This window comes from Platichthys flesus, chromosome 24, assembly GCF_949316205.1.
Source record: "Platichthys flesus chromosome 24, fPlaFle2.1, whole genome shotgun sequence".
Lineage (NCBI taxonomy): Eukaryota > Metazoa > Chordata > Actinopteri > Pleuronectiformes > Pleuronectidae > Platichthys > Platichthys flesus.
Window position 1 is genome coordinate 2,038,799 of NC_084968.1, and position 17,294 is coordinate 2,056,092.

Sequence of the window (17,294 nt, forward strand, 5' to 3'; positions counted from 1 at the left end):
TATCTTGCATGTAGTATACAGTGTTTTGTTTATAGTCTAGAAGTTTATAGATGAACATTTCTTTACGAGCTGCTAGGGTAATAGTAAAATAAATGAAAAGCCCATTGCTTCTAGACTCATCAAGACTCTCCTCTGTGTTTGTTGTTGTGAATTCAAGGTTTTGATCATGGCATAATCATCTGACTTCTCTCCTAATCTTCATCACTGCGGGTGCAGAGGGACTGTAGAGAATGGATTATCATACTTCAGGCCATCCCAGTCAATCCAGCCACGCCTCCAGCTTCCACTGGCTGTCATTTGCGTACCAGGGACTGACAGAAATCCCTTATGAAACTATCCTCACACAGACAGACACTCTGGAGGTGCTGGACCTGAGCTACAATCTGCTGGATGAGTATCCTTTTCTTAGTAATCCGAAGCTGAAGGACTAAAAGACTTCAAGTGCTGTTGTAGCCTGCAAAGCTTAGGTTGTTAGAAAGAGAGGCACAAATGAAAGCTGCACTTGTCAATATTCTTAGATTACAACTGACGGAAGAACTATATGTAATGTCAAAGAGGATCGTCACCAATACTGCAGTTCTCTTCAGGCCTACAGATTGCTTTGATCCACAAACATCCAGATTTCTGTCATTCTCGTTTACTTGGCTTGAAGTCTCCTGAGAAACACGTTTAAATTCAATTCCATTTCATTGTATTGTGCTAAATTATAACTCACATTACCTAAAAGCACGTTACATAGTAAGGTCGAGACATTCAAAATTATAGAAAATCTCGTAATCGTTTATTGAAACCTGACCCAATGTGAGCGGCCGTCTGCCTCGTCAGGTTTTGGGTGAGCGAAGAAAAAGGCTGAAGAGAGGAGAGGGATGGTAAAGAGGGGAGAGAAGAGAGGGAGTGGAGAAGGGGAAGAGATGAGGAGATAGAGACCAGGAACAGTTGTGTAAGCGTCATATTATTATAATAATAACAATAAAAATAACAATATTGATGATAATGATGGGAACAAATCATAATGATAAGGATGATGATAATAATAATGATGATGATGATGATGATGATGATGATGATGATGATGATGATAATACAAATATGTATTATCATATCTAAACTCTTTCAGGCTGGTGGTAATTATGAAAATATTACATGTGCTATTAATAGATTATAGATGTTATTATTGACACCAGCACCAGCTAATACCTTATATCTGTCTCTCTAGCTGTTAAATGTCTGCGCGCATTTTGCTGCAGAGCACGTGCAGGTTTCACATTTGAAAACAGCTGCTGCCGCTGGAATTGAGGTAAATAAGAAGCATGAGAGTGAGACAAAAAACAGCTGACGGGGGAGCTGAAACACACTCAAGCTGAGGGGAACTGCAGTGTTGGATGGAAATCTTCTACATGTTAGTCGCTACCTATCACATCTTTTATATTTTACATCATCGCTTGAGCCGTTGCTAATGTAAAAAGATTGATTTGTGCAGCTTTAAGTCTGTAGCCTTGTTTACCAGATTCAATTAGAAGCAGGTCAAAGTGAACCATGTCATCAGGGAATAATTTGCAGAGTATGATTTTCCCACACATAAATCAACCTTTACGGTACACAATCCAGCAGGTGGATATTCCATCGATCACACATTTAAACACACATTTTGAAGCAGATTTCCTCAGATAGAGACAAGCCCGAGCAGCTGGAGTCGCAGCGTGTTCTCCTTCATTCAGTCTTTATTGGAACCCGGTTCTGCTCGGTCAGCTGGAGAAGCTCGGCACTCTGATTCTGGACTGCAACAAGTACACATCTCACGTGAAGTTCCCCTACATGCCCAGAGTGACCACAGTGTGCATCAACAAGAACAAAATCAACAATCTGCCCGTGTTCGTGGAGGAAATACGACGCAAGTTCCCCAACATCAAGTGAGCCTCAGATTGATTGTTGTATTTGTGATGGGGATCTGTTGTAGCTTCACCGCTTATGCTTCTCTGCTCCTGCAGACCTCGAAAAAATAACTTTTTCATTGTTGCATTTACTAGAATGACATTTGCTTTCAAACAACTGAAAAAAAAAAGAAGGGGTAATGTCCAGCACTAAGATTTGAAACACTAGCCAGACAATCAAAAGAAAACACAAAAACACAACAGTCTAACGAGCACAAAAATAAATCTGTTCCTAGTGCACAATATGCTCAGGTGATTGGAATCAAATCTCTGTATCGAGCTTTTAAGAAATAGAGCCTGTTCTGCATCCCAGGTCCTCTAACGTAGCTAAACTCGACTAAAACCATGATTTAACATTGTCTGGTAGAAGTCCCAAGAGACACAACACTATGCACTCAAAGCAGGTGCACCCTGTCCCTTTGTTGGTTTGTTGGTTTGTTAAATGGATTTCCACAAAACTTGGTGGAAGAAGGCAATTTGGGTCAGAGAAAAACCCATTCATATTTGGTGTGGATCCAGGATTTGAAAGTGGATTTTATAATGTCATGTGTCCTATGCTTTGAAATGGAGCTGACCTGTGTGAGAAAGGCCTTCAGAGGAAAAAAGCGTTCATTACATTTCATTCAAACTCCTCCTCATGTTGGAATCATTGTAGGGTGTATAGATGTTTTAGCCTCCCGAGTAAGAGACACTGACAGATGGTAACAGGCACAGTGAAATAGACAACCCTCCCTTTTCTCTTCATATAACTTCTTCTCTGCTCCTTTGAAATAACAGGATCCTCAGTATGATGAACAACGAGGCCGCACCAAGCTACTTCAATGGAGGAAGCCTGACCCAGTTCAAAGACTACAGGTGAGCACTGTCAGCTTGTTTCCCGTCTCTCATTATGAAAGGCTCCTCCTATTTTGGCCTCCACTCTTTTACTATTAAATACAAAAATATTGTAAATAAAGGATATATCATTTCACAACCAGAATCGGGCAGTGGGAAACAGCATTTACTGTAGGTCTTCATGTTGGAAATTAAAAAGTAAACAAAATAACTAGGAATATGGACAAATCAGACAGTATAGGACTGGGGTAGGCAACCTTTACTATCGAAAGAGCCATTTCGCCCCCTCTTCCCCAAAATTAAATCTGTCTGGAGCCGCACAACATATTTGATAACACAGGTTATGCAATATATATAAAAACTATAATTTCTTGCATTTATCAAATAATAGAACGACATTATAAAAAAACTGTTGACATTTAACTGCTATTTTTACCTGTTACAAAATCACCAAATTCTTATGAATTGGAGAACAAAATACATGTGTGGGCCTTCTTTGGAATAAATTAAAAACAGAACTCAGCTTTTTTTGCTCATCTCCAGCTTTGTACTTTTCAGCAGATGCTGTGAGCTTGCTCGTGAAATATCTTACAACATTACGTTTCTTATTGTTTGCTGATTCCTCGCCACATATGAAACATACATGTAAGACAGCATTGGTGACAGTGAAAGCAAAGTAATCTGTCCACCCAGAATTAAACTCTATTTCCCTCCCAGAATTTACTTTGCTGGGATTGATCCATGATTAGCTTACCGAGGCCGGGGGTCGGAACTATAGATTAGCGACCTGCAGGGAAGAGCGCCGGGACGTAATAGGATGTGACGCATATTTTAGTTGCTGAAATATTGAAACAAAACGTGAGAGCAGGTCAGACTGGAGGCCGACACAGAAACTGTAGATCGGTACAAACCACCTGCAGCTTCTGCTCTGATCAAGAAGTTTAGGCGCTGATCTCTGATCAGCTGAGACCAGAGGCGGGGGGCGGAGCCCAGGCTCTGTGTGTGTCGGCTATCTTAGGAGCGCGTACACACACATACACACACACACACACACACACATTCACCCGCTCCTGGTATTTCATGATGGCCTGATAGGATGATTATTTAAAAAATGAACGTGAACGTGACGTTCACTCACGTTCATCATATGAAAGAACTGATTCGTTAAGTTCACCGTTCGTGAAAAATATGCGCAACATGCACTGTACAGGGAGCCACTGCAGAGGGGCTGAAGAGCCGCAGGTTGCCGACCACTGGTATAGGACAATGGTCTTCCATTCTATGTACACTGTTCAGAGTCCAACTATACGGTCCAAAACACAAATAGTGAAACTTTTTGTAAGTGTTTTAGGTACAGATGACACTTTGGCTCATCTCCCACTTTCAGCCTTTAATGCTAAGTAACTGTTCTAGTTTCTTTAATAAAATGTTATGGTCAATTGTGTCGAATTGTGTTGAATGCTGCTCTGAAATCTAACAGAACGAGGACAGACACAAATCCCTGATCTGAGGCTGATCAAAGGGCATTAGGGACTTTTACCAAGGCTTTCTCTGTGCCATGATTTGCTCTAAACCCAGACTGAAAGTCTTCATATATATTGTTTTCCTGGAGAAACTCAGACAGCTCATTGGCTACAACTCTTTCAAGGATTTAGACAGGAAGGGGAGATTAGATATTGGTCTGTAGCTGGCTAAAACATCTGGGTCTAGGGTGGTTTTTTTGGCATAGGGTTTGATTACAGCTATTAAGGACTGTGGTACATAACCTGATGATAATGACGGATTGATTTTGTTCAGTAACAAACTATCAATTAGGGGCAGAATTTCTTTGAGTAATTTTGTAGGAATGGGATCTGAGATATTAGTTGTTGGATAAGAACATGAGACTTTTTTGGGGGTCAGCTGATCAACGGTGATCAGAGAGAAGCTGTCGGTAATTGGTAAGATTCTCTGCCGTTTCTGATATTTCTGTTCTTGATAGGGTATTTGTGCCAACTGAGGGCAGGAGATGGTTGATTTGATTTCTAATAGTCAGAATTTGATCATTAAAGAAGGTCATAAAGATATTGCTATTTAGGGATCGAAGAACACTGGGTTCGGTGGAGGTGTGACTCTCTGTCAGCCTGGCTACAGTGCTGAAGAGAAACCTGGGTTTATGTTTATTCTCTTCTATTAGTTTTGAGTAGTAGAAAGCTCTTGCTTTGTAGAGGGCTATGCTTTAACATTATTCTTCCAGTCTAGAAAATGAGTTTTTTATAAGTGGCATATATTCCCATAATGAAAAATAAAAAGTTATCAAATTATAGTCTGATAGAATTGGATTGCGCGGAAGTACTGTTAGATGTAAAATTCGGACACCGTATGATAATACAAGGTAAAGTGTGTGGTTACAACAATTAGTAGGTTGGTGTACACACTGACTGAAACCAATTGAGTCTAGTATCGAAATAAATGCTACGGTAAGGCTATCATTATTATTGTAAAATGATTATTAAAGTAACCAACAATAATAATTGTATCGGTCTTTGGAACCAGGTTTGATAAAAACTCAGGGAATTGCATAGAAAATTCAGAATAAGCCAAGAAGCACGGTAAACTACAGCAAACATGCTTGGCTGTTGGTATTTCTTGGATGGGTGTGGAAGACTAAGAATAAGACTTTCAAATGAGTTGTAGCTTAGTTTAGGTTTAGGATTAATTGATAGACTGGAGTGAAAAATAGAAGCAACTCCACCTCCTCGGCCGAATTCTCTGGGAACGTGTGAATTTATATGACAAAGCATTGTAAAATAAAAAAGGTAGTGCTGTAGACAGTCAGATATTTGTTGATATATGAATTGGACTCAAATCGAAATTTACAAGAAAATAAATCTACTTAATTAAAGTTCAAATTCATGAAAGATGTAGTACTTTAATGCAGTACATGGAATCATTACATCCCACAACTGCATCTATATGCATAAGGTCAACCTGCATATAATCAATCAATCAATCAAATTTTATTTGTATAGCCCATATTCACAAATTACAATTCATCTCATAGGGCTTTAACAGGGTGTGACATCCTCTGTCCTTAACCCTCAGCAAGAGTAAGGAAAAACTACAAAAAACCCTTTTAACAGGGTAAAAATATGTAGAAACCTCAGAGAGAGCCACATGTGAGGGATCCCTCTCCCAGGATGGACAGAAGTGCAATAGATGCCACGTGCAGGAGAACATCATCAATAATCAAAGTCTCTAGCAGCATTGATGAAGCACAGTCCATGCTCAGCAACCATCTAGACCACGATCCACCATCCAGACCAGACGCCACTTCAGTCCTCAGTCACCGTCCACCGCCGCCCACCAGGAGGACCCATCACAAGCCACCACTGCGGTCCTGGTCCACCGCCCGTGCCCAATGCCAACGCGACACAGGGTCCGCCACCAGCACCACGATCAGCCCACATGACTCAGAATCCGCCACACTGGATCCAACACCGCGACCCCCGGTGTGCGATCCACAAACCGTAATCCATGGTGCGGCCACAGAGGCCCTGGATCTGCGGGTGATAAAGCAAAGGGATTCCGGGGAAGGGGGATAGGGATGGAGAAGAGGAAGGAGAAGCTGGAAAGAGAAGCTCTGTGTGTCATGTGTCATAAAATAGAACAAGTAACGTTCTGGCGCACTAATTAGCTCTAACTATAAGCTTTATCAAAAAGGAAGGTTTTGAGCCTACTTTTAAACGAACAGATGGTGACTGCCTCCCGAACTGAAAGTGGTAGATTATTCCACAGCCGAGGGGCTTGATGGCTAAAAGCTCTGGCTCCTACTCTACTTTTAGAGAATTTAGGGACGACAAGTAGGCTTGAATTCTGGGAGCGGAGTGCTCTAGTGGGTTTATAAGGTATTAACAGCTCTTTAAGGTATAAAGGCGCTATATTATTAAGGGCCTTGAAGGTGAGGAGGAGAATTTTAAATTCTATTCTAGATTTAACTGGAAGCCAGTGTAGCGATGCTAATATTGGAGAAATGTGCTCTCTTCTCTTTGTTCTCGTCAGGACACGTGCTGCAGCATTTTGGACAAGCTGTAGAGTCTTTAACGACTTCCTGCTGGAGCCTGATAATAATGAATTACAATAGTCCAGTCTCGATGTAACAAAGGTGTGGACTAGTTTTTCTGCATCTTTTTGTGAAAGGACATGTCTAATTTTTGAAAAAAGCGTGGAAAAAGTGGAAAAAAGCGGTCCTAGAAATTTGTTTTAAGTGACTATTAAAGGATAAATCAGGATCGAAGATCACTCCCAAGTTCCTGACTGTTTCATTGGAAGCAAGGGCAATGTCGTCTAGCGCAGCTATATCATTAGATAATGCATCTCTAAGGTGTTTGGGGCCAAGTATTATAACCTCTGTTTTGTCTGAGTTTAATAAGAGAAAATTGCGGGTCATCCAGGTTTTTATGTCCTTGAGACATGTTCGAAGTTTAGTTAATTGATTACTTTGTTCAGGTTTTATTGACAAATATAACTGGGTGTCATCCGCATAGCAGTGGAAATTTACCGAGTGTGTCCTGATAATGTTTCCTAGTGGAAGCATATATAATGAGAATAAAATTCGGCCGAGCACAGAGCCCTGTGGAACACCATGATTAACTTTGGTGCGCACAGATGACTCATCATTAATTTGCACAAATTGGGAGCGATCAGAAAAATACGATTTAAACCAGTTAAGGGCGGTTCCATTAATGTTAATTAACTGTTTTAGTCTTTGTAATAAAATTTGATGGTCAATTGTGTCGAATGCTGCACTGAGATCTAACAGAACGAGGACAGACACAAGTCCCTGATCTGAGGCTATTAAAAGGTCATTAGCGACTTTTGCCAAGGCTGTCTCTGTACTGTGATTGGCTCTAAACCCCGATTGAAAGTCTTCATATATATTATTTTCCTGGAGAAACTCACACAGCTGATTGGCTACCACTTTTTCTAAGATTTTAGAAATGAAGGAGAGGTTAGATATTGGTCTGTAATTGGCTAAAACCTCTGGGTCTAGGGTGGGTTTTTTGAGTAGGGGTTTGATGACAGCTATTTTAAAAGACTGTGGTACATAACCTGATGATAATGACAGATTGATAATGTTATAATGTCCTGTGAATGGTGTTTCTCATTCGTGTTACTCTCTTTTGTGAAAACTGAACACTTGCAGACAAGAAGACAAGTGAAGCAGATCCCCGAAAGATGGTCGAGACTTAAACTGATGTTCTGGTCGTTTATTTGAGCCGTCCTTGTAACACCGTACACCTTAATACAACTTAGAACAAATTAGAAACACCTTAAAACAACCGAGGACGGCGTAAGACATTGTGCTACTTCGGAGGGTCGCTATAAACATAAACCTTTTTCCGTAGCACCTTTGTAGTCATCACCATAGATATATATAAACACTTTATATATATGTCTTTATATATATATCTATGGTCATCACAGGATGTCCGCGACTTTACCGGAGCCGTTTCAAAACAAAATCATGTAACATTTTCACAATGAAACATTTCACAATAAAATAACAGAAAGTAACTCAAAAGTTACTTTCCCTAGTAACTAATTACTTTTGATATACAGTAACTGGTAAAGTAATTCAATTAGTTTTAAAAGAAGTAACTAGTAACTGTAACTAAGTACAAATTTTCAGTAACTTGCCCAACTCTGATCTTCAGACAGTACGTCATCAGTCAGATTCCAGGTCTGGAGATTCTGGATGACACAGAGGTCCTGGAGAAGGAGAGAGCCCAGGCTCGGAAAACCTACAGGCTGCAGCAGAGCAGCCAGGGCAGCAGGAAGAGGAAGGAGGACTCCTCCAGGAAACACACACACATGCAGAAAACGCCTCATACGATCATAAGACAATAGCACAGACTAGTAGGATTATGATCCCTTCACTACTAACAGACACAACTCGAGTGTAACACTGACAACCCTTTTATACACTGTACACTGTGAGCTCTCTAGCTGCTTGTAGTCGTGGGAACACAATGTTCACACTTTATATTCAGATGTAAAAGCCATGTTTAATAAAGTTATCAAATAAAACTGGAAATATTCCTCTGTCATGTGAATAATTTTGACCATAATTCCTCCTTACATATTTTGTGCGTGTGTGTGTGTGTGTGTGTGTGTGTGTGTGTGTGCACGCGTGTGTCTTGTACATGCAGTGTGCGTGTACACTCCTGTTATGTGAATTTTGGGGCAGCGACTGCATACATTGCAACTGCAGTCTGTGGAGTCTCAATAGTTGGTCAAAAGAATTCACTGGAGATGGTCAGAGTTCAATGCAGTAAATTTTATTCATTTACAAGATGTAAACCAGAGCTGGTTCCAGAACCCAAACCCTCTGCTTATATGCTCATCCTTGTCTCGCTTTTGCGCGTTTAACCAATCAGGAGGTGGATCTCTTCATCTTCTGATTGGTTCAAAACTTCTGATTTGTCCCGAACCCAATGGTGTCATACTTTCCCAAGTTGACTTTGTCTCCCCCTACAGTTACATCAGGGGTCGATTCTAATGGTGTATTAAAGTCGTGGTTGTTGGTCTAACTTTGACACCATTATAAATCTTGGAGTTCTGAGGCATCTGTTTCAGGCCTTACTTGATTTAGAAGGTCCTGTCTCCAGACTCCATTAGATCTGGGCGCTATCTACAACATCATTCATTGGTATGGTTTAACTGCGTACAGTGATAGAGGTGTGTATACGTGCAGACATGAAACATTAGCACATGTAATAAAAGTTGATTTCAGGTATTAAAGTTCTGTCTTCTTTTTCTTGTCGGAACCTTTTTCCTCCTTGTGGAAAACTTTCCCATCAGCCTGTTTACCTTTCCACTTCAAGGTGACGCCACTCAGTCCGTTCTCCTTCAATCTGTTCTGGAGCTGAAAAACAGAAATGGAGACTATTTCAAATACTTTCAACAGATTCCTTTGCTCTCTAAGACAAAGAGTTATGTGTTTTTAGTGTTTTAGTTCAAAAGGTCAGGTGCTTGAGCACCACTAGGGCTCTATATGTGCATGTGCCTGATTATAACTCGGCTTTGCATTGAAGAACATCTGTGACTAGAGTTTTTTTTACATCACTCGTCTTCTTCATGGTTATTTGATGATGTCAAACTCTGTAATACATCTGTCAAGGGTCTATGAAGGAGTTTATGTTTCAGGATGGATTTTGGAGACTTGCCTGTTTCAGAATCTGTTCTTTCACAGCAGGGTCATTCAGGTCCACAGAGGAGTCCTGTAGCTTCGCCCTCACCTTCACCAACGTCTTCACTGCTGCTTAGACAAAGAACGAGGAGAGAAACAACACACATGTTTGATGTGATGTATAGTTTTTCTGAAACCTACAGTTATTCCTGTGGAGATAGAACTACTCAGATATTTGGTTTAAAACACAGAGTGAGGAACCTCTGGTCTCTCGACTGCATGTTGCCTACAAGCCAGTTTGGTCAGGTCTGTCAGAAAACACACAAATAAATAATAAGCAACACTAAAATACAAAAAGGATTCTCACTGTACAAACCGATCCATGCCCAATTGCCATGGGGTATCAAGTTCTGTATCTTGTTGTTGTCAGTGTCGTTCCTCACAGTGGCCAGATCTGTGTAGTGTTCTCTGCAGTGCCTCTGAGCCTCAGACCAAGTCTTTGCTGTAGTCACTGGCACAAAGTGAGAATCCTCTAATGTTCCTGCAGTTAAGTTTGAGAACAAAAAAGGGATTGTTGAGAAAACACAATGGTTTTCAAATCCATATATTATATTTTATGTTATATAGTAAAGATCAACATGAAGCACATCATTACCATTGCAGTCCATATCAGACCATGTTCCATCGTTCCTCATGTTCACACAGAGCTCATTGGCTTCTACATTGGTAGGGTCACTCCAATGCCACTTCCTATATTCAGCTCCACTCTGGTTGAACCCATCTGACCACTTCCAGTCAATATGACTGTACAGGCCAATCCAAACCTCAGAGCTGTTACCAGCGGCAGAAACTGTGTCATTAAGTTTCTTCATTTCTTCAGTGTTTTCAATAGTGGCCAGGTCTGTGTACTTCTCTCTGCAGTAGCTCTGAGCTTCAGTCCAAGTCTTTGCATCAGACACAAAGTGGTACTGATGGAGGAGGCATGTGGAGAAGGTGAGGCACCCTGAGGATGAAACCAGTTATATTTGTTATGTATGAGGACTCAAATTGATCTCTATATTCAGATTTCCTGTTAGACATCATACAAACATTGAAATTCACTGAACTGAAAGACACAAGACACCAATGAAGATCCCTTCCATCCTGATGCTGCTCTGTGGACTGTCTGTGCCAGTGTTCACCATTATCACCAAAGTTAACTAGTTCTGGTGTAGATTTAGGGAAATGTACCAGCAACTCCTCCTCTTCTACTGAAAATAGACAGTGTTCTGTGGAACTCTTTATGCAAAAAGGCAAAGATGCAAACAACAAACTTTTTTCTCGTTTACCTCTGGAGGCATCTCACTATGCAGATAGTTCTGATTGTCAATCAAATTTTATTTATTGTATGTGACCCAGACTGGTCTCTGCCTCCACCCCTGTGCAGGTGGTCAGTGAATGAATGTCTGTTTGTCTTGCTCACACCGTGGATCCAAACACACCTCTGTGACGTTTGAAATGTTTATCTATTAATGTTGTGATCACCTCTAATTCCATCCATTTTTTTCCCTCGACAGTCGTCAGTTCTGCTCGTTGTGGAAACTGTTGGGTTTCTCTATAATTTTACAATGACTCAACTTTACAATGTAAAGGGCCTTGAGATAAGGTATTTTATGATTTGGTCTAAACAAATGTAATTGACTCATTACCCAATTACATATCCTCAGGCTGCAACCCCACTGGATATTGAAGCCTGCCTCTAGTGTTCATCTTTACAACATGGATATGTTCATGGAGACACAATTTGCACCACATGTCTCAGATCCAGTCCTTCTAGGCCCGAGCACCAACTCAGCCCCAGCATGTTGTGTGTTTCCTGATCTCAACCAAAAACAGCAGCTCTACAGCAGCAATGCTGGAAGAAATATTAAAATAATTCAGAAGAGTCAACATGATAACTCTTCTTTCCAGTGTTCTGGCTGCTTTGCATTGCAAATCCTCTCTGGCAGGAGTTCTTTGTATTCACTCATCTCCCTCAGGTTTATTTGATGTCATCAAACTCTGTATTATATCTGTCCTGGGTCTATGAATGTGTTTCAGGATGGATTTTGGAAACTTGCTGATTTCAGAATGTCTGCTTTCACAGCAGGGTCATTCAGGTCCAGAGGAGTCCTGCAGCTTCATTTCAAGAACGAGGAGAGAAAGTAAACACCAGTTTACAGTGGAACTAGCTTTGTTAAGAAGTACTTGGATCTTTTATTCACAACACAGTGAGGAACCTCTGGTCTCCAGGCTGCATGTTGCCCACAAGACAGTTTGATCTGGCCTGTCTGACAATTCAAAAAAACAAGTAACTCAGAAATAAACTTTCAACCTGTGGTTGTTTGCCACCTTCAACCATTGCAGTTTATTTCTGCATGCATTTTTTTGTCTGGACTCATCAGCCCGACCTGTCGTGCTAATGTAAATAGAAGCAGAGCGGTGCATCACAGCACAATTTATTGGAAAACAAGTTTATTTCCACATTTAAAGATGATGATCCCAAATTTATTACACAACAAAGCTACAAAATAAACATTTAAAATTACTTTGGGATTCTCCAAGTCGTTGTTTTACATATTTTTAAGCTGGAAAAATGCGTCTGAACGTTTTTGTTCTTTTCCGATGAGCTCATTATAGTGCTCTCTATAGCAGTCACTTTTTGGACTTGTCATTTCTGTTATGATCTTTTGTTTGGACATTGTTTTTGCATATTTGTGTTTTGGGATTTGTACTCTGTATTTTAATCTTCCCCTTCCTTGTCTGTTGCTCTCCTCAGTTTGGTAACGTCCATGTTGTGCCATTTCCTGTTTTATTGTGACCTTCTCTTCCTGTTCCTCCCATGTGTCATTGTTGGTCACTTCAATCTTGTGATTGTGTGCACCTGACCTCATGTGTTTCACCTGGGTTCAGTTATTCTGTGTGTGTCAGGTCGTCTCTTCACTTTGGTTCTGTTCAGTTCAGCTCCTGTGTCTCTGTTTTGAGTTTCAGCTCTTGGATCACCTGAGTTCTCTTACAAGCCTTCACAAGAGTGTGAGCAATTTAATAAGTTGGTTAAGTATTTTTCCCAGCACATCTTGTTTTGTTCTGTTTCTTTGGCAGCATTTGTGTCCAGTTATACAACAAACGTGAAATTATAATAACATTATATAATGTGAGGAAATAATTCAGATGAGTCAACATGATAACTCTTCTTTCCAGTTTTCTGGCTGCTTTGCATTGTAAATCCTCTCTGGCAGAAGTTCTTTGTATTCACTCATCTCCCTCAGGGTTATCTGATGTCATAAAACTCTGAATTATATTTGTCCTGGTTTTATGAATGTGTTTCCGGGTGGACCTCAGGTAATCATATCATCTTTGAAGTGAATACATGTATTCGCTGTAACAAAATTCTGTGAAGGTGTTTGTGATGTATCACATTAACTAGAACATGAGGTCACTGTGACCTTGAAATTTTACCTTCAGTCACCAACATCGTTTCAGTTAATCTCTGAGTCCAACTGAAGCTTCGTATAGAATTTGACATGTGTTCATAAAAAATGGGGCAGACAAACAACCTTAAAAAATTCACCTAGGTTTTTCTAGCCTGACATTGTCAGACTCACAATTCTTGTCAGAATGTGAGTCTGAGACCGCTCCATTGGGCTGTGATTATGGGGCGTGTTTCAATTGACCAGGAAATACAATTCCTCTTCGCTCAATTGGATAGACCTACAACCAATCAGAGCAACATAGTATGTGACGTATGTTAAGCAACGCATTGTGAGTTATTTACTAACGCCGGGTTCACACCGGACGCTTCAGCCAAGCTAAGCCTTAAATAACAGCTGGCTCCCATCCACTTCCATGTTAAAACTTTGTGCCGGTCACACCGGAGGCTGAAACGCCGCGCTGCGCCAAGGCTGCCTCGCGCCGTGCAGTGATCGAGTCTATTTTTTGCGCTTGACGCGAGCGTATCGCACCAGGAAACACACTGAAAAACGATTTGAAACGATATTGATGACATATTTTATATGATATAAATGATCAAATATGCATCCCATACTTTGAAGTCCCCTTCTGTTGTCCTGGAGTTTTAATTTGACCAATGACATTATTAAATGTCCCCCTCTGCCCATCCACTACAGCCACACAAGCAGTGATAAAGATAAAAAGAGAGAGAGAGAGGGGGCTACGTGTTCCCCACATAGGCTTGAGTGGAGAATACGTAATTTACCCTTGACACCCGACATTTAACAGAGCAAACAGCGAAGTTCTTCAAAATGGATGACATTAAATGAATAATTGAAGTGGAGAAGTACAGTAAGTTGTATGATCCTCGGAACATGTTGTATAAAGACAACACCAAGGAGGACACATGTTGGGACGCTGTTGCTTACAGCTTTTCACAATTGTTTTTCAAAACAATAAAGGCTTTCTCAATGCTGCACACAGAAAACTAAAAACTTCATACACAAAATGCTGACAGGCCTCGACACTCACGTCGCAACAAGCCTCCTCCATGGCCTGGAGCAGTGGGACCCGGTCCTGTGGGTTCCGTTCGTATACCTTCCACCTCCAATCTGAAAATAATTCCTCAATAGGATTCAGGAAAGGAGAATAAGGTGGAAGGTATAGAACGGAAAAATGTGGGTGGTCCTGGAACCACTCACACACTTGAAAGCTCACATTGTCCCAGATGACAACGTGATTGATCCGCTGTGGGTCATCTATCTGACCAGGTGGTACCAGCAGGTCATGCAGGTCATCCAGGAAGACGAGGAGACGGGCAGCATTATAGGCCCCTAGGTGGGTGTGACGGTGCAAGATCCCATGGTGATTCATTACAGCACACAGTGTGATGTTCCCACCACGCTGGCCGGGGACCTCAACAATATCCCGCTGGCCATTGAGGTTTCTGACAGAGACAGCATGAGAATGCAAGTTACAGTATGGACACAGAGAGGTCAACACAGTGGGCTACAGTGAGACACTGTAGAAAAGGAACAATATTGGCTTACAGGTACAATACATGCATGTGTCAGTGCTCAATGTTGGTACTTACAAGCACAAACTCTCACTGTAACTCCTTCATGCCTGTGTTCCGTTCAAATGGGACCCTGAACACTTGTTTCATTCACATGGCCGTCCTATGAAGAATACGGTCCAATGTAGAGAGGCTGGCGGTCTGGACGTTTCTAAATGTTGCATGGTCAGCCAGGATCCTAGTTTTTATTTGTTTGAGTGTGATAGAGTTGTTCTCACGAACCATATCTACAATTTCAGACTCCTGTTCGGCTGTGTAAATGAGGTGAAATTGCCCACCAGACCTGATTGTTTAGAGATTTGAGTATTTGTGTGTTGTAGGTTGATGTTTTGAAATTTTACTTGAGAAATGTGTGCAACAACTGAACATTGTGTGTAGTGTTTTAACAACAAGGTGATGTGTAATTGACTTCAGAGTGTAAAGAATGAAAGTCAGAGTATAATGCAGATAAGGGAGTGTGAAGTAGTGCCAAATTGGGTTGAGCGATTGGTACATGAAGTGAAGGTTGTGCAAATTGTGCCGAATTTTCGCTTTTTGGGTGTTAACAATTGTGAAAAACTGTAATCTACTGGATCAACGGGTGATATTATTAGCGCTGCCCGGTGGTTCAGCGTCGCTTCAGTGTCCGGTGTGAACAGCCAAGCGCCGGCACAATAGGGATTAGCGTGGTGCTTTGGCATCGCCTCTGCGTTCTCTGTTCCTCTTTCAAAATGAATGCGCTGTCGATGTCTTCTGAAACAGACTCAATGGCAGCATCTACACATCTCAGCTCTCCAGCGGCAGGCATGTTTGTTGAAAACGAATTCGATCCAAGGGCACTTTGATGACGTGGTTGATTACGTTACCGTTGATCATCTGTCCATCATCGTATAAAGCCCGCCCTGACAATCTGATTGGCCCGGTTGGGCATAATTTCTCCTCAACGGAGCGACTCCAGACCGAACTTCCCGACCTAAAATGTAGTGGGCGGGGCTAAGTTCGTCTGGCATCCAGGCTAAGGTTTTTCTGCCTCAAAGGAAAAATTCACATTAAACATTAGAGCAACATGTCTTTCAGTGTGGTCACTTCTGGCTGAATATGTCTGTCAGGTAACGGTCAAGACCTCTCAGTCTGTTCAGAAGAGAAAAGTAATGAGTTAAACATTAAGGAAAATCTAGCTTGGGGGGTTGTTCTCCAGAGGCTGGTGAAGTATTTTCATAAATCAGGGACCACAATTTACACAGATGGGGCCAATGAGCTATCAAACATCCATGACCAATTCCTGATTCAGTAAGATGCACATTTAAAGATTCAGTGTGTATAATTTGAGGACATCTCCTGGTAAAGTTGCATATTGCAGCTGAGTTCCCTATGTTCATATAAAGTTTTGAAAAATAAAGGGCTCATTCTAGGGTAAAGACCGAGAATTACAGTGAGAGTTCGTGCTTGTAAGTACCAACATTCAGCACTGACACATGTATTATACCTGTCAGGTTTATACTTTTAGCACTGTCATTTTCCCCGCTCTGGATGTGTTAATTAACCTGACAGGACGGCAACTCCTATAGGCTGCGGGGAGGCAGAGGAGTTTATTAAGGGACACCTAAGCACTCTCCCTCATCCTCTCTCTCTCTCTCTCCCCACTGCCGGTCCTGCGGGTGTGTGCATACGTTTAGCGTGAGCGCAGCACGTGCGGTCGCAATTGTTTGTCGCGGTAAGTTGCTGGAAGTTATATAATATTAACGGAGATCACAGAGAAAGTGTCCGCAAATTGTAACTGAAGTTTGTCCTTAGAGCCCAGCGTGAAGCTGTGTCTGTGTGCGAGTGTGTGCGACGGTGTCGGCGTCACCGTGGATGCACGCTGTCCCTGCTTTATTTTAATGACTTAAAGGGCTGCCTCTGGCAAAATAGTTACGGTCACTGTTTTTTCCCACTTTAGATTTCATTTAGATTATTTGGTTTGATCATTTGTTTCTTTGTGTTATTTTGATTTGTTCTATGGCAAGGTGCAATATATATGGTTGACTGGGACTGTGCAATTCAGTGGTAGGGACTTGAATGGTGGTGAATTATTGGCTCCATAAAGTAGAGGCCCTCTGTTGTCATTTTGTTGTATATCGTTTGCAGTGATTTTCTTAAAGTGTGTTATGTTTGGTTTTTAATGCATGATATTTTAGCATTGTACAATTGGGTCTGGAGCCTCTAATTTCTCTCTTTTTTAAGCTGTCATTTATATCAAGTCCAGGCCAGCTTTTCCAACCTTTGCACATGTCACTTTACTGTTTGAGCAGTCTGTTTTAAACCATTTGCATCTATTAAATAAATTGTATTTTGT

At 41.2% G+C, this 17,294-nt stretch overlaps 1 protein-coding gene across 1 annotated transcript; it reads left to right on the forward strand.

The window, feature by feature from the left end:
- Nucleotides 1–186: 186 nt before the first annotated feature.
- Nucleotides 187–8,845, forward strand: LOC133950133 (leucine-rich melanocyte differentiation-associated protein). Its single transcript, XM_062384345.1, has 4 exons — nt 187–394; nt 1,719–1,910; nt 2,709–2,786; nt 8,462–8,845. Exons 1-4 carry the CDS (start codon nt 231–233, stop codon nt 8,652–8,654), a joined length of 627 nt encoding a protein of 208 aa, XP_062240329.1. The 5' UTR covers nt 187–230; the 3' UTR covers nt 8,655–8,845.
- The last annotated feature ends 8,449 nt before the right edge of the window (nt 8,846–17,294 follow it).